Source organism: Rhinoderma darwinii, chromosome 8, assembly GCF_050947455.1.
Source record: "Rhinoderma darwinii isolate aRhiDar2 chromosome 8, aRhiDar2.hap1, whole genome shotgun sequence".
Lineage (NCBI taxonomy): Eukaryota > Metazoa > Chordata > Amphibia > Anura > Rhinodermatidae > Rhinoderma > Rhinoderma darwinii.
In genome coordinates, this window is record NC_134694.1 from 14,958,268 (window position 1) to 14,982,249 (window position 23,982).

The following is a 23,982-nucleotide window of genomic DNA, read 5'->3' on the forward strand; positions in this document are numbered from 1 at the left end:
TAAAATTATTTTCCTATCTACCTCCGTTATTTACATATCGGTGCCGTTATATTTGGCGCCCGATATGTAAATAAGCCCCTGAACTGTCAATGGGGCGTTTCTATCTAACTAAATGGAAAGGGGGCGTGGTCTCCGCTCTGACACTGTCCAATCAGCTGCGGACAGTGTCAGGGTGGCTTGCGCTGTGTTCCCTCCCGCGATAGGAAAAATATTTAAAGTGAGACAGTGTTTGTGAAGCCCTGCCCGTTACATGTTGCACTCAGCTGCATATGTATGGGCAGGTGAAAGGTTCTCTTTAAGTACTGCAGATTTTCAGCAACAGGTTTAGTTGCGGAAAATCCGCAGCATAATACAGTAGAAGCAGAGTGTTTGAGATTTGAACAAATCTCATCCACACGCTGCGTAAATCAGAAGCGGGAAAAACGCTCAGAAATTGACCTACGGTGCAGTGTTTTAATCCGCAACATGGGGAGGCAAAACCTGCAACAAATAGAGGTTGTGATTTTTGCAGAGGAAAAGCTACGATGCCCCCGCAAAAATTGCAACTTAGAAAAAGAAAAAAAAATTGTATAACTTACCCAGAATTCTGTTCTTCTTCGTCCAGGCCGGCCTCCTGGGATGATGTATCATCCCATGTGACCGCTGCAGCCAATCACAGGCTGCAGTGGTCGCATGGGATGAAACGTCATCCCAGGAGGCCGGGCTGCAGAACGAGGGACGTGTTGCCACGGCTACAGGTAAGTATGTAAATTTTTTTCACATGCAGTTTTCTGCAGCGGACATTCTGGTTGTAGAACGGCATCCCATTTTGACGCGGTTTATCGTCCGGAGTTCTCCGCAGCAACCAGGGTGGATACGCTGTGTGCTTTTATGCAGCATATTCGCCCTGTGTAAGCATAACCCAAAATGGTAAAAGGCAGGTGTAAATTGTCTAATAGCCATAATAAATTTACACACCATGTAATCAAATCTTGGCACACTTTCTGCCAGAATTCTAACGCATTAATAAATCACCCCCCCCCCCACTGTATATACATCCTTATCAAATACATTATTATAAAGCCCAAGCCCGCCCATCAACTATTAACCCATACCCATAAGAAAAGCACCCCTACATGCACTCTCTTTGGGTGTTCAGATGTTGCGCTTGAGGTGCGGTTAAAACATGCAGATTTTCACACATCAACTGCAATGTCTGAATACACTCTAAATACACATCACGTGCATGTGGCCTTAACCTGCGGCAAATCCGTAGCGTAATACAGTACCAGCAAAGTGAACAAAAATTCTAGTAATCTCGTCTGCATGTTGTGGAATTTTTCCTAAATTGACCTGCGGTGCGAATTTTAAAATTCAGCATCTCAATTAACCTTGCGTTTCCGTCTAAGCATTGTATCTGACAAGTTTATAAGAAAATGCACCAAGATACGCAGTATAAAACTTGCACCCGATTCTGCATCAAAATGTAAATTCCGCATCTAAGAAACGCATTAAAAAAAACCCACAATATTAATTGAGGAAAATCTGCTGAATTACCTGCGATTTTGATGAATTTTTTTTGCATATTGTTAGCCTAAGGCCGGGTTCCCAAGGGCCGGACACTCCGCGTAAAAATCACGTAGCATGTCTGACCTGGAAGTCGCAGTACATTCTGTCTGAAAAAAAATCGCACTACATTGTGGTGCGGTTTTTCAAACGGAATTTCCGCTGCGGAAGAAAGCAGTTCATACTTAGCCACTCGGTCTTCTTTGCACGTAGTCCGGCCTCCTACGAGGACGCTGCAGCGGGCACATGGGATGAAACGTCATTTTTTCTGCAATTTTTTTCCCGGGCATAATCGCTGCCAATACGCCGCAACACTTGGCTTTCTGTTGCAGGTTTTTCATCCCCATTGAATTAAATGGGGAAAACCCACAACTGAAAGTCAACAAGAACGCAGCATAAATTGACATGCCACGGATTTAAATTCCGCACCGCAGGTCAATTTATTAACGTTTACTCTGCGGTTTTTTTCGCAGCGTGAGAATGAGATTTTCTAAATCTCATCCACTTTGCTGCTACTGTAAATGCTGCGGAATTTCTGCACAGAATTCTGTTGCGGAAATTCCGCAGCGTTTACGCTACCTGGGAACCTGGGCTAAGGGGCCTAATACACCCATAGGCTACATGCACACGTTGCGTAAATTTGGTGCAGAAAATACACAAGTACTACTGCGCTATTGATTCTATCAAAAAAACAAACAGAGACAAACGGAAAGGAACTGACGGAACCCCGTCGCAGATATGAACGCAGCCCAAGATGTAGAATTTAGGGCTGGCAGTCAAACTTGTGTAAACATCTTTCTATTTTAAGGGGACGTTCACACACCCTATCTTCGGACGTAATTCAGGCGTTTTACACCACTAGAATTGCGCCGGAAAAAACGGCTCTAAACCGTCTGCAAACATCTGCCCATTGATTTCAATGGGTCTTACGGTGTTCTGTGCAGACGAGGTGTATTTTTACGAGGTGTAAAAAGACGCCCGCCTCAAAGAAGTGCATGTCACTTCTTGGGACGTAATTGGAGCAGTTTTTCATTGACTCCATTGAAAAACAGCTCCAATTACGTCAGTAATGGACATGGCGAAAAACGCGTGCACTTCTCAAAACGTCTGAAATTCAGGAGCTGTTTTGGCCTGAAAACAGCTCCGTAATTTCAGACGTATTTGGCGTTGCCGTGTGAACATACCCTTATACTATCCGACTTATGTCTTATTTATAGGATTCAGAAATCACTTGAAGATTACTAAACACCATCCACACTTAGGCATCAATAAACCACAATACAGTACCACAAACATGGCGAGAACACCTCAGGAAACAGCAACAACTATACACGTTTTCCAGTGACATATCATAAAATAGTCATTATCAGTCAATAGAGGTATAGCCATCCATCCTTGTGAAATATCAAAGGGCATCACTGGACCCCATACACAGAGAACTTTCCTAGCTGCCAGAGTCCAGTCATGTAAAACATACAGTCCTCTCCACAGCCGCCATTTTCAGAAGTCTCCACATGATAACATACCTGCTTCTTCCCCAGGTTGGAAACCTCCTCATGATGCATTACATCCCATCACACCTGCTGCCAACAACAACCGCCATACAACCCAAGAGCGTCCTAGTCAGTGGTGCCCACACTCTGCCCTCAGGCTTCTCTGACCATGCATGGTTTCCACACTAGGAGGGCACCCAGCTGTAATCATTAGTAACCTGTGAGGGAGCAGCACTAATCCTCTCAGCTGCGAGTCTGTGGAAGGGACTGAATACACGGTTTGGTCCAGTTTGGCATTCGCGGACGCCTTTCGGATGAAAACCATGTCGATATACTGTTTTACCGCAAATTGGCGCAGTTCTCAAAGCTTATCATCTGTGCGATTTTTGCAGGCGAACAGCAAAATCTTTAGCAAATCCACATGTAACACGGAATATCTCCCAGGTCTGAACCCACCAGGCACAGTTACACAGGGCAGTAATGTTGAGGCAGCGCTGCGCCGCGCCATTACCACATGTAAATACGAGCAGTGTTTGCTGCAGTAAGGATATGTTTACTTTGGCAATTTCTTGTCGATTTTTTTGAGCTATTGCGCCAAATACTGGTTTTGAAAAAAATGGTCCAGCTTTGCCACAATTAGGCTGTATTCACACTGAGTTTTTGCAAGATGAAAATTCTGCCTCAAAATTCCGTTTGGGATTTTGAGGCAGATTTTGACCTTCCTGTATGCCGTTTGCCGCAATTTTTCCAGCGTTTTTCACGGCGTTTTTCGCTTGCGCCCATTGAGTGCTACGGGCAAAAAACTCAGCAAAATACGCTCTCTCTGCCTCCCATTGATGTTAATGGGAGGTCAGAGGCGTAAAAGCGCAAAGATAGGGCATGTCCCTTCTTTCTCCCGCGAGGCGGTTTTACCACTCGCGGGAGAATACTGCCTCCGCCTCCCATTGAAATCAATGGGAGGCATTTTTGGCCGGTTTTTGACGAGTTTTGCGGAGCGGTTTCCGTGCCAAAAAACTCGTCAAAATACTCTGTACTGTACTTCTGTAAAAACCACGCATTGCCGTGATTTGTTACTGCTGTTTTTACTGCAACAAAAAGTCTCATGTAAATGCAACGAGACAGTGGTAAACGCTGCTTGTATTTGCATACAGTTCTGTCGCGGACTTCAATGCATGTTATTAGGCTGGGTTCACACTGAGTTTTTTGCAGGCGGAAAATCTGCCTCAAAATTCAGTTTGGACGTTTGAAGCAGATTTTCGCTGCGTTTTTCGCTGCGTTTTTCACCCGCGGCCATTGAGCGCCGCGGGCATAAAACTCAGCAAAATACGCTTTCTCTGAGGTCAGAGGCGTAAACGCCCGAAGATAGGGCATGTTTGAAATCAATGTGAGGCATTTTCGGCCGGTTTTTGACGAGTTTTGCGGTGCGGTTTCCACGTTGACCGGTTGATAATCGGACGGGGCAGCGAGCGCCGATCGATGCTCGTCCCCATCCATTAATATCATGTCGGCAGCGCGTCTCGCTGTTTACACAGGGAGATGTGCTGCCGACAACAATATTTAACTTTTTTAAGACGATACGACCAGCAGATGATTAGGCGTTTGCTTGTTCATCGGCTGATCGTTCCCCTGTTTACACAGGACAATTATCGACAACGAGTGTTCTTAGAACGCTCGTCTGCCCGATAATCGCCAGTGTAAAATCCCCTTAAAACTGTGGCAAAAATGCACGTACTCCCATTAGATTTTGCCACACTGCAGTAAGGGTATATTCACACGTAGCAGTTGAGGTGCATTTTTCGTTGCAATTGCGGTTTTAACAGTAACCACATAAAAAAAAACGCCATATTATGGTAAATACACATCCAGCCGTCACGTGTGAGTATACCCTAAAGCAGGGGTCTCAAACTCGGCCGGGTAAGTGGGCCACATATAGAAAATGTTTGGCAGACACACATGTCAAGATTGGGAAGTGCCCTCTGTAGATTCTGCCACAGTGCCCTCTGTAGATGCTGCCACAGTGCCCTCTGTAGATGCTGCCACAGTGCCCTCCGTAGATGCTGCCACAGTGTCCTCTGCAGATAATGCCACGCACACCCCAAGTAGATAGCTCCATTGGGACTCCCTCTAGGAGTGGAATCCCCAGCCAGAGCGTTGCCGACGCTTTGGCTGGTGATTCCTCTACTGTTGGAGCCCATGACGTCACTGTCCATACACAGTGACGTCAGGGGATCCTCCTGGACCGGAACGTGATATCAGGGGCAACCCCAGAGCCGGAGTCCCGGAGCAGAGCACTAGTATAGGCTCTGCGCCGGAACTCTGGGGAAGCCATTAACATCAGTGTCCATATATGGACAGTGATGTCAGGGGCTTGCCCAGAGCTGGAGTCCCGGAGCAGAGCCGCTTCTAGCACTCTGTCTGGGATTCCAGCTCTGCTCCTGACATCACTGTCCATATATGGACATGGATGTCAGGGGCAACCCCAGAGCTGGAGTCCCGGGCAGAGCGCTAGTAGGCTCTTCCTGGGACTCCAGCTGTGCTCCTGACATCACTGGGAATCCTGCTCTGGGGAAGCCCCTGACATCACTGTCGATGTCAGAGGCTTCCTCAGAGTCCCGGAGCAGAGCCTATACTGGCGCTCTGCCCGGGACTCCGCTCTGGGGAAGACCCTGACACACTGTCCGTATATGGACAGCGATGTCAGAGAATTCCACAGAGTCCCGGAGCAGAGCCGATACTAGCACTCTGCCCGGGACTCCGCTCTGGGAAAAACCATGACACACTGTCCATATATGGACAGCGATGTCAGGGAATTCCACATGCCTATACTAGACTCCGGCTCTGGGGAAGCCCCAGACATCGCTGTTCATATGTGGACAGCGATGTCAGGGAATTCCAGAGTCCCAGACAGAGTCTGTACTAGCAGCTCTGTGTCCCACGGGCCGCAGATGACAGCGCCAGGCCGCGTGCTTTAGACCCCTGCCCTAAAGTGTCTAATGAGTTACACCAAAATGTATCATACCGTGTGCACGATTTTTAAAAATTTGGCTTAATATTTGGCATCCAGTAAAAATATGTTGTGCCTAAGGGTATGTTCACACGATGTGTTTGCAAATGTAATTTGGGCCGTTTACGCCTCGAATTATGCCTGAAAAGACGGCACCATTACGCCTCCAAACATCTGCCCACTGCTTGCAATGGGATTTACGGTGTTCTGTTCCCACGAGGCGTAATTTTATGCGTCGTTTTCAAAATACAGCGCGTAAAAAGATGCCGCGTAAAAAGAAGTGCAGGTCATTTCTTGGGATATTTTTTGAGCCGTTTTTCATTGACTCCATTGAAAAACAGCTCCAAAAACGTCCGTAAAAGTTGCTGCAAAAACGTCTGAAAGTCAGGAGCTGTTTTCGCTTGAAAACAGCTCCGTATTTTCATGCGTATTTTTCTAAGCCATGTGAAAATACCCTTAAATCAATAGTGATGAATTCCCTCCACCCGGTTGTGTGAATGGGAATCAATATCTGGAAACGGCTGGTTTGTGCCACGAAAACCTGTCCAAAATAATTTCTATGACAAACAAATTTCCCAACTATTTTTTTAGCAGTGTCTCAGGCACACGGCTGTAATGGTTTTTACTATCTGCAAATAGGGATCCGCAACTCATCCGCATATACGGCCCGCTGTCTGCAAATACGGTCCACAGTGCATCCATAGTTCATCCTTATTTACGGGTCCACAAAAAAAAAACGGGGAGTAATGTTGGGTAATCCCCTGCCAACGCACAGCAACGCTTCCGCAATTACAGACGGCTACGGATTCACCTCCGTAGCCGTCCACAATTGCAGAAGCGCCCATAGACTTCTATGGGGAGTCCGCGCCGCAATTGCAGACCAAAATAGGACATGTTCTATATTTTGCGGATCATATCTACAGCCTGGACACACATCCGTAAATATACTGAATGGTGTCCTTGACCAATAGAAATGAACGGATCCGCAATTTGATCCGTAATTACGTATCCATAATTAAGGATGAATACTACGGTCGTGTGCATGGGGCCTCAGTAGCAATATACCCTATGGGGGAGGTTTACAAAAACAGGCGCACCATGGCATCCCAGTGTGAAATTCTATTGTAGCTCGCGACATAACGGCCTAGGGAAAACGGCTCGCCCATGCCCACTGTTTAATGGACAGCAATGATAAATATATAAGGAACTTGCACACTGACCATTGGCGTATGTGATTAAAGTATGGCGTGCCTACCATAAGTTCAGCATGTTCTTATAATAAAATACTCTGTGCTGCTGTGAAGGTTCGCATAACTGTTGAGAGTTATTCTGCCTAATATCACAATATACGTATTCACAAACAACTTTTTTTACATCAATACATTTATTTACAAATGAGTTGAAATCAAATAGGCTATGTACAATGAGATGAGGCGATCCTGTACAGCACAGACGGCGAGCAAATATTTACATACAGGAATATTTACACAGGAAATTCATATTTCTATACACGGCAATTGACATTCATCATACTGTAAGTGACGTTCACACCAGAGGTCCTTTATAGTCCACGTACAGTCTATGCGTCCTTGGTGGTGGTGGTGGTGGCTGCCCACACGTGGTCGTCATGTGGTTTTCTGCATTGAACATATTTAATTTTTTGACAAAGAAGAAAACTAGAAATCTTCACAGCTGTTTAAGGACAACATTGAAATGACGCATTATAATATTACATTTGTACAGTTGTGCAAAGACCCCAACCCCATCGCATCGGTGAAGCATTTGGGGGAATTTATGGAAACTACGATGTCGTGAAAAGCAACCAATCAGATTCTTCCTCTCATTTTTATAGTGCACATAAGACTATGAACGCAAATCCATGATTGGTTACTAGTGCCAGCAGCTCTGAGGGGGAGCCATCAAAATGGTGGTAATTTTTATGCCACAAATTCCTCGCCTTCCCTCATACTGGGATAGGAATATGCGCCATTTTTTCGCCCCATTTCCAGAATAGTGGCATGTTCCAGTGAACATGGGAAGCCATGGGCAAGGGCAAAACACCTATAAAAAAGGGGAGTAGGGCCTATCTTTCCACAGGTCCGATCTGCTTCTAGTATAGGTACTCCCAGGATTGTGGCCTAGTCATGGTGCTGGTTCACATCACAAAACTCTCCGGCCTAAGAGATCCCAGCGTTTTATTGTCCCCCTTCCCTCTGAACAATGCATTCCTCAATTGTTAAAGTTGCAGTGCGGTGTGCGGTAGACAAGAAGAGGCCAATGCAGGTTCACTGAGCCAAGGTTGTAGGGGGTGGGGGGGGGATCAATCCAACGTTAGCTAGACTCCCGCGCCACATTGGCCGCCATTTATGTTAGGATTTATATAAAAATATACCGACTGCCTTGCTAACTCATTACATTAACCCAATGTGTCATGTAGGGAGCGGATTATTAATAACTTTATAGCTTTTCTTATATGTTGAAAATATACAGTCAAATGTTTCCAGTTCTATAAAATAATAGTTTCTTATGTATCGATCTGCTAAGATATGTGAATGGTCCATTTTATTGCAGTAAATGTGAAAGCTTGTTGAATTGTCTTGTATCCATGTGCTTTAGGGTATAAGATTTTTTCAGTTGAGACGGATCATAGTTTTTCAATAGACCTATGACTGAAATTACATCCATTAGGTGGCGATATAGTCCTTTCTTCTAACCAGTCGCTGCACAGACAAGAATGGCCGCAGTTCTTTATGTCCAATTGTCAGTGCATATATTGTTTGTTTTCTGTCTTTCCACAGATTTGGCATGGCTGGTAAGCCGGAACATATTTATTATATCAAAAAAAGATTGCCCAGTATGGTTCCAGAATGGTGGGCAAGGGCTTCACGGAGATGATATTAACCACCCATAGCATTAGAATATTCTTTGTGAATTGATAAGCACATATGATGCGGTCATCTTCCCTGGAATTGTAACAAATCCCATGTCACGAGAACCAGCATGCACTGTGGTGCGATATATCGATGCCCCTCCCCTCCCCCCAGAAAAGTCAAAAAAGTGCTATATTTCCTCCATAAGAAGTCTTTGATTCACTGCTTTGGACACATTTTATTCCTTTGTTTACCAGTCTATATCACTGGGTTCTTTGTTATAATTCACTGAAGCGCACAGATGGCTCCAGTTTGTGTGAGAGAGCAGTGAGAACTTTGTCGAATTTGTCATATCTCTCGGCTTGACTTCCAGCGGCTCCCCGGCTGCCCCATAGCATCCGCATCTGGAATTCAGTGCTGGAGACCTCCATGAGATCTGATCTAGGGTGGAAGCCTGGGAAGTCAAGGAAGAAACACAATCAGGCTGGTAATAAAGATCAACTATACCTTCCAACTGCTGTCAAGTTGTACTATGCATCCTTCTACTAGGCATTCTTAGTTACATCTATTTCTGAGAAAGCTGGGTGACAACCCATATGGCCGCCATTATAACCAACCTTTTATACGTAAGAGGAAAATGTATCAATGCTTAGTTCATAATTTGCCATTTAGGAATCTGGGAAAGCTGGGTGAAGCCCCCTAAAGGAGCTTTAAAAGCGGCCATGTTATTGTCACTCAACTTTTGAGAAAAAAACATTTCTTATGGACCAAATTCCCAGAGGGCCGCTTTAAAGTTTCAGGCCCATTAATAATGTATAATATGTTGAAGGCACTTGAATATTTGATATGACTTGCTTGCAATTGTATCTTACCGACCTTTCATGACTGCATGTTACTAATCTGTTGGATGTGAATTTTTTGACAAGCAAATTTGTTTCTCACCTTGCAGCCTCATCTCGGCGTTGGTGCGGTAGAGGCCCCCGTGATGTGCCACCATCCTGGCAGCTTCTAGATGAGACATAACCACTTCTACTCCATTGTCAATGCTGTCCCATGGCTCTCCACCATCCAGAAGAGGGGAGTCTCTCTCCAGAAGGGTGATGAGAGGGATGATATGAGGGAAAGTGGTGTTGCTCAGTGGGAGACTCTCTGTACAGAAGACAATAAAAATGTATATTGTATTATTATAGATATTATAAATAAATCCCTCCATGAAGACGACTTTTGTAGTAATGTATTCATCTATGGAATAGAAAAAAGTACGAATTGATTGATTAGGGGGGTTTCCTAGTATCGCCCCGTGTGACCATGTTTATAAAAAGTCAAATAACAGTATAATACCCTCTAGCTGCCACCATATAGTAAAATGCCCCCATAGCTGCCACCATACAGTATAATGCCCTCATAGATGCACCCATACAGTATAAAGCCAACACAAATGCCCCCATACAGTATAATGCCCACACAGATGCCCCCACGCAGTATAATACCCACACAGATGTCCTATAAACTATAACGCCACCACAGATGCCCCCATGCAGTATAATGCCCCCACGCAGTATAATACCCACACAGATGTCCTATACAGTATAACGCCACCACAGATGCACCCATGCAGTATAATGCCCAAACAAATTCCCTGCACTGCATATTGATTTATTATATAGATATTATAGAGTTTAATAGGAGCTGTATCAGTCCCCATGCAGTGAGCTCCCTCTAGTGGTGGCTGCAGGCAGATAGAATTTCATTATGTAACTTTATGGCTGTGTGAAGGGAAGCAGGGTGTTTGGAGCTCTGTATCAGAAAAACAGAGATCTGACCTTAATAAAGAATCTTGAACCAAGTTAGATTAATAGAATTTATAGGTACATTTTCCTGCCCTCTACCACCTCCATTAACCCTTGCACCATCCTAAACTACCATGACTATTAGTTGTTAACCAGGGTTGCCAACCATTTGTAAATTCCTGGACAGTCCATATGATTGGGGCAGGCAACAGCTCGCTTGGAAAACTCCCTGTAAAAATCTGGCGCTTGCCCAGTTAGCAGCAATGTTTACAGAGGATATAATGAAGCCAGTGCCCCGACTCACGTGACTCCTCTACAGCCCCCAAAAGCCACCTTATATGAATGTATCCTCCTGCCCCATGTAAAGGCAGTCTGCTCCATATGGTGGCACACCTTGCGGCTGCTCCGAAAGACGACAAATACAGAGTAAACCGAGTTAGTTAATTGGCCTTTTAAATCATTACCTTTGCCTTCATTCATACTTTTGAGGAACGGTTTCAATTTCTTCTCATACAATATGGCTCCTTCTGTGTGTCTCTGTCTCAAGGCAATCCACGTCTGTTCTAGTCTTGAGATCTGGAGATAAATGGAGGAACAGTCAGCCTTTGTTACGCCATGTGTGGAAGATTCATTAATCTTGTTGGGTAATAGCAGCATTTCCTCCGAGGCATTAATAGAGCAGGCAGGAGGGCTCATTGACCTGATTATGTATGACCCACCCTCCCCCGGCGAGTTTACAAATGTGACATCAAAAGGGAACCACTACATTATTTCTCACCTTCGCAGCAATTGTCTCATTGCCATGAATACGAAAGTAGCTTTAATGTGCTGTGAACTTCATAATCATATAATATATTACGTTTATGTTACAGATATCACGGGGCTATCATTGCTGCCTCCTACTGGTCTGGTCTTCTGACGTGCCTGCATTCCCCATACAAAAGCAATTCTGGAACATCTTTTCTTAGAAATCTGCATTGTGCCGTTCCTCTCTTAAATACATCAAATAAATTGACAACTGGGCTTTAACATTCCCCTTGTCAATAGTGTCTGTCCCTACACACTTTAAGCAGATTTGGACAGTGTCAAACTGTATAGGGACATATATCATGCAAAAGGGGAATGGTAACACCCAGTTGTCAATTTAGTCATACATTTCCAGGAAGAGTAATAGAGGAAAGAAACAATGCAGAATCCTAAGAAAAGATTTTCCAATGCAATTATATACTAAAACAGACAGTAGAGTTGATAGGTCCTCTTTAAACTTTTTGCTGTTAGATCTATGGTTATCTGTCAATATACCCTCCAACAACCGACACCAAGTCACATCAGATGTGAATGCACCTTATCCGAGTGTAAAGCACTGTCTATACATAAGAGACTAAAGAAGATATTATTCAACAGAAGGAAGTCGGTGGAGAAAACATTGCGAATCTTTGATGTACCTGTGCCAATTCCAAAGCGTTCATCACAGCTGCGAAGCTGTACAAGTTCCCCTGTGTGCCTTTCAGCTCGGCTGCCAGTTGAATGGTCTTGTGGAGCAATGCAGCCCTCTCCTCTGTACTTCCAGTGCAGCCCAAGATGTCCACAGCAATCATGATGGACATGGTGTGAAATCTGAAGGACAAGTGTTAAAAAAACAAAAATGAAAAAATTATTGATCTCTTACAATATATTGGTGTTCACTGGCAAATATACTATAGGGCTCTGGCAGAGGACCCACTCTCTCTCCCCACAGAGCGGTCATTACGTTAATGTGGTCATAGTATGGACGCCTTTCTACAGTACCCTCTTAGACCTACCTGCGACCATGCTGTATTTTATATAGTGCCTATACTCAGTGCGTGGGGGATACAGCTGATTAGTGCACATTGGCAAGACTTGATAAGTGAATTTAAGAGCGTCCTGGTATCGACCCAGTTTTGCCAGGTGCTGGCACAGGGCTCTCCTTTTCAAAAGTAAAAAAAGTGACGGCACTACCACCCAAAGATCACAGTACCCTTGTGTTCTAGGTTGAACTTCATGGACTTGTGTCTTTTTTTATCCTTGCGAACTATATTACTATTCATATGGCACCATGACCATTAAGTTTGCCCCCTCGTTCTGCATTGACTAATAGGGTCACTATCTGTTCTATGGTAGAGTAAAATCTTTATTGCAACAAATATGTTGTTGTAGTTCAGCATGACGCTGATCACATCACAGACACATGCCATTAATTAACTCTGTTCTCCACGCACCTTTCGAGAAGGTCGAGTCGCAGCTGGCGGCCATGCGGCAGCGTCAGGAGCTCCATGCCTGAGCTGACGCCCATGATCCTCTGCATCTCCTTGGTAACACCGAGTATCCTGGCAACCTGGGAGCAACACGAAGATGGAGATTAATCTCTCTTAATTGCAAATAGATTGTCGCCTCATCTTGTGGGAAGTATTCCCGAAGGGGATAATAATAAATGATCATAGCAATCATTTTACTTCCGTAGTACTAGCATGAGAACAGGATGACATCATAGTGACATCATTGCCATAACTAAAAATACAATCCTGAGCTCAGAGTCAAATTTAATCCTATTTTCGTACGTTGGGAGTAAGTCAGGACCATGGTTAATGTTTCAATTTATAATACAATGACTTCCGGTTACGTTTTTTTTAATATTATCTAAGGACAAAACTTCCCTTTTTTCCCCCAAAATATCATTAGTATAATTATATAATAGTCTAATTTCCTAATAAGAATACTTTGAGAAAAAAAAAGAATCAAGAGCCAAATTTTGTTTTTTAACCCCCACCCCCAAAAAATAATCCTCTACATTTTTAGTAGGGTCCCTTGACAATAAGCTGATCACAGGGTGTCCCGCTACTCAGACTCCCTGGGATCAGTTGTAATCTGTAGGGGAAGGCAGAAGAAATTCCCCAGCAGCGCCACCATTGGGAAAATTAAGCATTACACAGAGCCCATTGAAATTAATGAATTGTCTGTGTAATGCATGGATATATAGGGTCCTCCAGAGCAAGAGATGCTCTTTGTAGCTGCTCTCCATCCCGGCTAATAGATGAGGGTCTTGAATGGGAGACCCCCATTTTCAAACTCAGAATTCCATAGGGTATTTGAAATTGGGCTTTCATAGCCAGAAAACACTTTATGGGCTTTTATGGGTTCTCTGAAGGTCCTTATGAGCAATTGTAATATAAGCAGACCTTATAAATAGGTAAATTACTCATTGAGGAAACCATATGCTGCTACCTGTATCCTACGATCAAACCTTTCCCAAGCCCTGCTAAGCAGATTTGACGTTCACGAGGGTAGTTTCCCCAGAACTAGCAATAGATATCTATAAATCGCATTGACCCTTAATATACGTGGATGATATCAATGCTCCTTACCTCACAGTCTGTTTTGGTGATATGCTTGGCAATGGTTTTTGCATCAACCTCAGAAAACAACTCTTTGACCTTCTTCAGTATACACATCTCCAGAGGCTTGTTGTCTACAGGAATGAGCATGGACTTGAATGCTGATGGGTTGAAAGAGGATTTGACTTCTATGCTTGGGATGGTAAAAGAGAGTTTATCCTTGTCAGTATCTTCCACCCCACGGTTGACACCTGCCCTGACCCCATCGTCAACTTTTAACCTTTCCACGTAGCTCTTGGGTGGCAGAGGTTTGTTGTGAGAGTCATGTATCGGGGAGGCTGGGCGTAGCTGGCAGTAATGTCCGTTATCAGGATCACTGTAACTGGTTATGGAGGGTGAGGGGGAGATTTGCGGGTATCCATGACTGGGTGTAGAATGGGAACTTTCAGCCATGTTTAATGTGGCTTTGTTATTTGCGGGATTTACGTAAGGTTCACTGGATCGTCTCAGCACTGGGGAACCTGGAGTTAAACTTCCTGCTGGAGTTCCCTGGGGCTTCACCCTGATGACTGGACAAAGGGGTATATTACATGGTTAATATATATAGACATTAGGATAAATATTCATCACTGTCTTTTTTATTTCTAGAATGTTAAAAATGCTATATTAACCTCATAACGTGTATTTTTCATCATTGTACATACCTGTACTGTAGGCAGGGGATCCAGGGGTCTCAGAAATGGGGGACATTGGGGAGTGCAGATCTTGGATTTGGTCCACACTCACTGCACAAGTTCTAACTATATCTCTATGATGTGGGGAGGAGATGCTACAGGGAGAAAAAAAAGGCAACAACATTATAAAGAATACTATTAAAAGCCAGTATAGATGAAAACACTGCATCCTAGGAGGGCCACCAAAGGAAAAGATGTTGAAGATATTATGGACGGTTGGCAATTAGCTGCCATTTTCCAAAACCCACTACCCACCCAAGACATCTACATTCTGTAGCCCAGGTCCTCCAGACCACTGAAGAACCATGAAATCCCAGGCAACTTCCATAAAGAGCCAGTCCTAACATTACAGACATAGAAACTAGGAATATCACACACTGGACATTCTAGATTGTGTTGTCTACTTCAGTGACTTTGTCTCATTGCTCAATGAATTACTATACTTGGAGTATATTTATTTTTGGGAAATGTCTATACCTTTTTGGGCATCCATTGCTCTTGGTGATCTTGTCTGCAGTGAGACCATCAGTCATGGTGATACTTCTTCTCTTCATATGTCCCTTCTGTGGACTCTGAGAGCCTTGCCTGCCCGGTGACAGCCCATAGCTGGCCTCCAGGTACCGAAGTGGAAATGTACGGTTGATAGGACAATAGATGAGCGCGCCACTCTGATCTGAGACGGCCCTTCGGCTACCAACATAAAAGCGCACCAGGGCTGGGATGTTGTCGTAGCTCTCCTGTTCGAAGAGATACTGTATACGAGTGTAGCTGTCACTGGTTTTCACCATAACCTTGTTGATCTTAAAATGTAGAGACTCATTCTTCCAACGACAGGTCAGTACGTAGTCACCCAGGCTGGTCAAGGAGTCTCTGATTAGAAAGTCCCCATTTCTCTGCACCAAAGTCTCCGATACCTGAGTCAAAGGAAGCACAAGTAACTTACTAATCACTGTGTTTAGTATGAAAATTGGAGATGATGATATAGGTTAAATGCCACATTACCTCTCGTGGTATGCGTCCGTGGTACCAGGCGTGGCTGCGCAGGTCTGAGCTGTTAAGTTTTAGTTCCTCCTCCAATTCCTTGTGCAGTTTCTCTGGTGGAGTATCCAAAATGTACTTCTCCTTCGAGAACTGTTGGAACATGAAGCACGTTAAAAAATTTTACGACTTAATTCATCACACATTCAGTAAAATGAGATTTGTAGCTTCCTATCAAACTTCACAGAGTGCAGTCTCTAAAATTTATAGAAGAAGATTCCAGCAAGAAAACTTTTTCCCAATTCGTTTTCCCTTCTTCTACCTGAACTGTAACCTCAGACCCTATTGATTCAAAGCCTTCTGGATCAAACTCAGTACTCCTTCTCTACAGACCAAGTCGATGAACATGGCATTCTTAATGCTTCAGCATACCAAGACATTTTGGACAATTGTAGCTCCCAACTTAGGTAGGAAAAGTTTGGGGTTTGGCCCTTTTCTATTCCAGGGTGACTGCCCCAGTGCACAAAGCAAGATCCATAAAAACATGGTTGGGTAAGTTTGGTGTGGAGGAACTTGACTGGCCCACACAGAGCCCTGACCTCATCCCCATCCAACACCTTTGGGATGAACTACAACGGAGATTGTGAGACAGGCCTTCTCCTCCAACATCAGTGTCCGACCTCACATATGCTCATCCGGATGATGAATGGGCAAAAATTCCCACAGACACACTCCAAAATCTCGTAGAAAGCCTTCCCAGAAGAGTAGAAGCTGTTTTAGCTGCAAAGGGGAGAACAACTCCATATTAATGCCTATGGATTTAGAATAGGATGTCCTAAAAGCTGCTGTAGGTGGAAATTGTCAGTGTCTCAATACTTTTGTCCATATAGTCTGTATACACAAAGAGCTGGGAAAGATGGGTGACAAGCTGTGGGATTCGTTATACCAGTTATGTTGGTTGTCACCCAGCTTTCCCAGAAAACAATACAACAAATTAATGGCTTAGTAGAATTTTTAACAGGAGGAAAACTCCAGGACTATTGATTTGATCATTTCAGGGGACCGTTCTACTATAATTACCATTTTGCTGCCTAACAGCCGTCAGACTTTTGTCCTTCTACATGACATTGGATGCTCCATGAAATCAGCTCTGCTCTAGCTGTCACATTAATATGTTTGTTTTTTTTTATATTAAACTATTATGTGATTTCTTTATATGCATTATTTATGACTACCCCATGTGCGGATTATACAACCAGGTAGTGACCAGGGGACCCACAGCTGAGAGGGCACATGGGTAACAAAGCCCATACTGGATTCTCATCTAAAGTGATGAATGAAGAAGATTACGTCTGCTCCCTTGAGAGAATTTGACATTCAGCAATAAGTGACGTCATAGCCACTGTACGATGACATCACTAATCCTCACCCAAAGACCTGACAATGACCCCCTGAATTTCACCATAGCAATCTACAGCACAAGTCATAGTAATGTGTAATTCACCACCTATGGTTCTTTGCTTACAGACGAGCTACATGACCCCAGTTTAATAGGATCAGTATTAGCCATTTAAATCTGGCTGGTAATTCCCTTTCACATATGGAGGCGACACATCGAACTATTAGTGTGTATTTCAGGAAATAGGTTTAAAGCAGAACACGAAAGAGAATTAAGGCATTTATTCTTTATCAGACCAGGTGGCAGCTCCTAGACTCTGATTTCTCTGCCATTGCCCACGCCAGCATGAGATAATCCCCCTCCGCAGAAAATCGTATCAAAGCTGGTCTGGCTTCTTGAATAATACAGACGGTTTAGAGGCATCGTCTGCATTGTAATGAGCTTTTGTGGCCACGGGAACACCTGAGCCGATCACCCATGCACGGCCCCCTCTACCGCCCACACTGGAAAAGCAATGATGTAATGCACTGAGTCAGCTGGATCAGTAAAGCACCGCCTTGATGTGCCCTCCAGTAGAATTAAATAGTGAACCTTCTGAGATAAATTCGCCTCCTTTGTACCACTCACATACACCAAAGGTAATAGGATTACGGCAAATTTTAAAAAAATAATAATAATTTTATTGGAGAGTCAATACCACATGAGTTTTATCAATGGTTTTATAGTGTCGCTAAAATATCAATATCGACCATAGGCTTCATATTCCACGTAACCCATAGATTAAAAGCATCATTACAGCTCTTGCAAGGGTGGTCTCCAAGCTTTTCTGGAATCCGGAATGGAAAATCTGTCTAGTTATACAGTGATACTTGCCCGGCTCTCATACCACTACATGCAGATTTGCCATTCAGGAATCTGGCGGTCATATTGGTTGTCACCCAGCTTTTCCAGAGGCAGATAAAGCTAAGAAATGGCTAAATAATATATTTCACTTAAATGTAGAGGGTCACATATGAATGAATATTTCTATTATATTTTTGGTTCTCACCATTATTTTAGTACTTGACTCCTTGGTGTATTGTCATCACATTTGATCTGAATTTACAATCCCATTATTCGGAGTCTTGTGAGGTTTGTATAAAATATAACTGTTTAATACAGACTGGAGATCACTTAAATGTAACGTGTTCACAGCTAGTGAGCCCACTGGGAAATTAAGGAAACAGTAACAACTCTTTCCCGCCCATCGTCAGATTAATTAAAGTAAATCCGAGGGTCTCTACCCAGCAGCTGCTCACATCATGGCATTTATGCAGTGGTTTTTATTTCCACCCTCGGTTAGACCCTGACCCATAAAGAGACCTCTCAGGGTGCGAGGGTGCTGCAACTTCTAAATGCAATGCCAGGACTGTGGGGGGGGGGGGGCCGACATTGGCATAAATCTTGTGAAAGGGTTCGCTCATATAATGGGATTTATGGCAGCATTTTTCACAATACTCCTGCCATTTAATTTAATATTTGGAGACCCTTTCTTGCAAGAAGACCACGTAGGGTCCTAGGGGGGCTGCAAGTACTTTGTGTAATGCCAGGACTATGGGGGAAACCTTGGCATGTTGAAATTCTTGCCATAAATATTTTGATATAAGCAACCAGCCTCACAAGATTTATGCCAACATTTTCCTCCATATTTGCCGTCGCCCTCTAACCCAGAGAGGTCTTCTTACAAGACAAGAATATGGGGAAAATGCTGTCGAAAATCTAATGATATGAGTGATCTCTCTCACAACAGTTATCCCAATGTTTTCCCTATAGTCCTGGTGCCGTATATAGTATTTGTAGCCCCCCTTGTACAATTAGAGGTCTTCCTATAGCTCAATGCCAGGAGGGTGGCCCAAAGGGGCTACAAATAAGTACAATGGCAGGAGTATGGTAGAAAAAGCAGACATGAATCTTGTGAGACAAGTTGCTTGCAGAAAGAGATTTATTCTAGCCAGCCCCCCATAGCCATGGCATTGCACATATTTGCAGCCCCCTTGGACCCCCGCCTCTTAAGAAAAGCCGCCTCTCTCTATTAGACAACCTTTGCACAGCACAATTATCCTGCAGTTCTGTCCACGCTGTGAATGAGGGGGCACGCAGTGGAGGCCGCTCTAATTACTGGTGGGGACATTCAGCCTAAATATTCCCTGGAGGGGCCGAGGCTTAAGTAGATGCCGTTGCCATGACAACCCACTCCTGTCAAGGCTGCGGCTTCTCTGTGCGGTCTGACAACTTCCTTCTTACTAGATCTGTCTAGTGCCACAAACCCTCACCATCCATCCATTGATTTTACTATTACACGGAAAGGGAGGGGCTGCTGAAAATGCTTCTAAATGGAGGTGGAGAATTTCAGGCCGAGTAGCTCATGACATGAATATATTACTATACAATATATCTGTATAGCACTGTGGGATATGACGTCACTATATGAATTATAATAAATAAAATTCATAATACCCCTTCACGGTAAATATACAGGATGATGAAAATTGGCCTGATAAAGAATTAATGAAGAACATAAAAAAGATCTAATGATAAAAAAAACAACATAAACCCCAGCCATTCTCATAAATGACCAATAACGAGCGTTCTCCATAGTAAAGGAGACTATTACTGGTGCCCCGTGGTCACCCTCGCTTGTAAGCACTCCATGTTTCTGATTCATTTCATTTTTTACATCTGATTGTGTCCTGAGGGGACGTGGTTTCTGATCTCTCCCCTGAGGACGCTACCGTTATGTTGGTTGCAGCACCACACATGGCATCAGAGATTTAACCCCATCCTGGGTCCAATATTAACCCTATACATAAGACCTAGGGTACAATTTATAGAGGTCAGGATTAGATAGGAGTCATTTAATTCTATTCAATTCTTTCAATACCACTCCTTAAAGATCTGGACTATGTATTGTTATAGGTTGCACTAGCTGCTAGAACAATGGTCCTAATAAACCAGAAGTGATTTTCCTCCTTGCCTATTTAATTTGGGGGTCCTGAGCTCATCCCCAAATCTGTGGGTACTGCATATGCTGTCTGGGCTGCCATTGGTTAGAAATGATGTCATTGCTCTAAGAACATGGTAATAAGCTGTTGGCGGAGGTGCAGAGATGCTGACGTCACCACAGTAACACCCAGTCATTCATACATTGCTCCATCACCCATCCTCAGTAACCCTCTCCATGCCAGAATGGAACAAATTACTCCTAGGTTTATTCCCGCTCATCCATAACTTTCACCTATAGGATGTGGCACCTTCTGCCGCAAGGTGACAGTGGCACTAAATTCTGCAATATTATTAGCTAGAACACATTACATCATTCAGAGTGCCCATCTGAACTCATTACAAATCTACTCGATAAATCGACAATTTTTTTTTACACCATGGCACTCAAATAACTTAAAACCTCAGAATTCATAGGCATCTATCATTTATAGAAAAAGCGGTCCATCACCCACAAATGCCGATAGCCATGCAGCAGCGTTTAACCATGTCCTTCCAACATACACTTACACAGCGGGTCTGGTCAGTATTGATAATACGATGCCTATGCCAGGATTAATTGGTTTGGAGAACTCATGTCCGATCATGATGGACACATATGCACACGTGTTTAACCCCGACTATGTTCACAGTGCTGTCTATACCACACTGACGTCACCTTAGACCGGCTTAGCTCTAAGCATCTACCTTAGACCCAGAAACTTCCCTCCATTGGCAAGCAGGTAGCATCGCCTTCATAGTCACCAACTGTGCCAAAGCTCTTTTATGGGTGATGCCCTCAAAGAAAATAGGGAGTCTTTTTCTACCCCATCTCTATACATGATATGTAATATGTTCATTTTCACATTAACTTATGGACTCCAATCAATACAATATATATATATATATATATATATATATATATATATATACACACACACACACTCATACTGTGTCCGTATTAACTTCTTTCAATACAGAAACGTGTCAAGATCGGCAGGTGGGATCAGAGAATCGCTCAGCTGGCGACGACGTGGTATGCCTCCCTACCTGTGAACGGTTTACCTGGACTTCTCATCTAATGCAGGTATGGATCGATTGGTAGAAGACGATGGAAAATTGATGGAGTTTTTATGATTTTTCTCTTGGAGGTCCTTACCTGCACCTGCATGAAAGACCCCCGGTAGAAGCAGCATGCTGCTGCTGACAGGGCGCTCCATAAACTGCACCGTTCAGTCATGGTTAAATCAAATCCTACATCCAAATTCAGAAAAATAAGGAAAACCCAATAGGATGTTGAGTTATAATAAGTCCCTTTCTTGGCTCGTGCCGGGTGGACAGAGCGCTGGTTGTGGAGCAGCTTGTACAACCGATGTTGGCTACTGGTGCTGATGCTGCTGTTGGATTGCAGGCTGAAGCTTCAAGCATTACCTCATCCCTTGTCAAAAGAGCATCATGGGAGGAGCGCTCATAGAAAGTCAGCCATGGCTTAAGCCTCTCCTCCCTATCCCCCCTCCTCCCCCTCTACTCTTATCTCCCTTCTCCCAATTCCCTTTCTGCCTCTCCAGGATTACACCTCCCCCTTTCTAAGGATTTCAGGCTGGGACGGAGGGCTACTACGTGTGTGAATGAATATGTTTCTGCTGGTGGGGGAGCCGGGCAAGAATGTGAGGTCACTGGGAGCATCTGAGATTGTGGTGTAGGTTACTTGGGTGTATATGGACAAGATTGCAATTTCTATTAGGTGGGAAATGTATCTGACCGGCTCATAATTTATCTCTGATGAAGACTGTTATCTCTGTACTGGTAGTGGACAAACTCATAGAGGACCCCATTATGTCATTAGTGGTGAATCTGCCCCCCACCCAAGACCCGTAGACCATCTATGGTCATAGAAAGTGGACACACACAGCAGAGGGCAAAAATGCAAGAACAGTATATGGGCCCCTTGCGCTCCATTTGCTCATCATTGAGCACCCGCTTATGTCTCTCTTATAATTTAGCATAATTTTGAGCTTTGAAATTCATGAACTCAGTCCCTTATATGCAATCTAATAGACTGTAGAAAGCTTATGGCTACTTTTAAGGTGGTAGTGTCCTCCTTCCTACTGTGGCCCTGTGCAGCTGCATAGTTTGCACATATGATATGTCTGCACCGGGTGCCCAGTGCCAAACTGCTCCCCTACCCAAGTGCACATATCCAACTTTGCCATTTTTTCTTCAGGATGTTTTGGGGCAGGGCTCCCCTCCTGCGTCTGTGTCAAGATCTGTAGCACTGCAGCCCCTACACAGACCCCAGTGATAGTGATTACAGGGGAACCAGTCATGGGAATGTTGTTGAGTGACGGGCGGGGCTGGTTTTAGAGAAACTAGGGCCCGGGGCAACAAGCAAGGTAGGGCCCCACCATTACCATTTTTAGACAGTTCTCGTCATTTCAGACAAACAAAATACCTCCATATAATTTCAAGATGATACTGTTGTATTCAGCCCACATGATACCACCATATAGTGCCCAAATAATGCTCCCTTAAAAAGCCTACATATTAATGCCAAATAGTTCCCACATAATTCCACCATACTCTACTAAATAATACTGGGGGTTTTTAGTTTGCTCTCAGGTTACTTGTCCTCAATTACCACATAGTAAACTGGGACCGTTGGCAATTGTGAGGTTTGCCACCCTCTAAAGCCAGTCTTGGCTGGGGCTGGAGATTGTCATGGGTTTCATTGAAAGTGTGCAACAGTGCCCCAGTTTAGATTTATTTAATTTTTAGCTATGACACCTTCTCTTCTTAGATTATACCCCTGTAAGCAGTGTTTTATTTTTATTTTTTTCTGTCAAAAAAAAATCCAACAAATATCTCAATGTGTAAATCCAAAGAACAGATCAGAATGTCATCTAATTGTGGGTCATATCGTTATGTATAAATGAAGTTTTATTACAATGTAATCTTTTTTGTTCATTACGTCTAATACCACTATTAATAGCAAGCATTTTCTTCTGTACGTGCCCCTGTCATTATAACTTGTAGGAAGCGCCATTTCTCCTTGTTGCCAAGTTTTGTACATTTACAGGGTACTTGGCAAGGTTAAGGCTACAGACAAGTGTCAGTCCTTATTGGCCCAGATTTACTTGACAGATGCTCTATTTTGTAAAGCTACGATAAATGCAGATCGACATGTGGCAGCAATGCCCTCAACTTCAATGTAACTTCTCCGAGAGGATGAGCGGAAGAGAACTTAGAAGGCTGCAAACTATACAGCACCACAGTCTCAGCCAGAGGATGACGTCTACTCTCTAAGTTTTTTTTTTAGATATAGATCCCCATGTTATTCTCTTGTATGAAGTCTTAAAGGAACACTCTAACTGATCCAATGTGTTATGTCTAGTGCAGGGGTTAAGGGGGCAAAGCATGACTCATACCTTCAAGGAACATCAAAAATATAAGTCATGTACCACCTCCGCAGGCTCTGTACAGAAGTGTATTAGCCTTTCCTGAAGTGTTCCTTTAAGATGGTATATAGTGATTTTTTGCGTTAAAATGGTCAACACGTGGGTTGAAGATCCTAGTTGATAACCACTGATAGGAGACATTAAAATTGTGTAGGTCTAGATTTCATACCAGTATTCCCAGATGCTTGATTGGAAAACGTTCCTGGTTCTTCAGCAAAATGTGAGAACGTCAAGTATCATTGCATAACTTGCCAGGTTTGTCATTTAGGAATCTAGGAAGGCTGGGTGATAACCCCTTGAGGAACTTGTATAATGGCCTTTTCTTTCTTCCATATCTATTTCC

The 23,982-nt window shown here is 43.7% G+C and overlaps 1 protein-coding gene and 1 long non-coding RNA gene across 4 annotated transcripts in view; one reads left to right on the forward strand and one right to left on the reverse strand.

Moving 5' to 3' along the window:
• The first annotated feature begins 655 nt into the window (after positions 1 to 655).
• Positions 656 to 10,133, forward strand: LOC142659280 (uncharacterized). The gene is made up of 3 exons (XR_012850297.1): positions 656 to 737; positions 9,286 to 9,399; positions 9,862 to 10,133. It is a non-coding gene; the product is annotated as an uncharacterized LOC142659280 (long non-coding RNA).
• The window catches only part of SH2D3C (SH2 domain containing 3C), a 51,582-nt gene continuing 35,013 nt past the window's right edge, over positions 7,414 to 23,982 (reverse strand). For 2 of the 3 annotated variants that reach the window (XM_075835244.1, XM_075835245.1), the window contains 9 exons: positions 15,792 to 15,920; positions 15,267 to 15,703; positions 14,760 to 14,884; positions 14,086 to 14,624; positions 12,943 to 13,058; positions 12,148 to 12,319; positions 11,167 to 11,278; positions 9,855 to 10,061; positions 7,414 to 9,366 (listed from right to left, as the gene is read on the reverse strand). In XM_075835244.1, the coding sequence (XP_075691359.1) occupies positions 9,191 to 9,366; positions 9,855 to 10,061; positions 11,167 to 11,278; positions 12,148 to 12,319; positions 12,943 to 13,058; positions 14,086 to 14,624; positions 14,760 to 14,884; positions 15,267 to 15,703; positions 15,792 to 15,920 (2,013 nt within the window). In that variant the 3' untranslated portion in view covers positions 7,414 to 9,190. Of the gene's footprint in view, positions 9,367 to 9,854; positions 10,062 to 11,166; positions 11,279 to 12,147; positions 12,320 to 12,942; positions 13,059 to 14,085; positions 14,625 to 14,759; positions 14,885 to 15,266; positions 15,704 to 15,791; positions 15,921 to 21,343; positions 21,631 to 23,982 lie in introns of those variants that run through there. The other variant, XM_075835246.1, reaches the window with a different exon arrangement.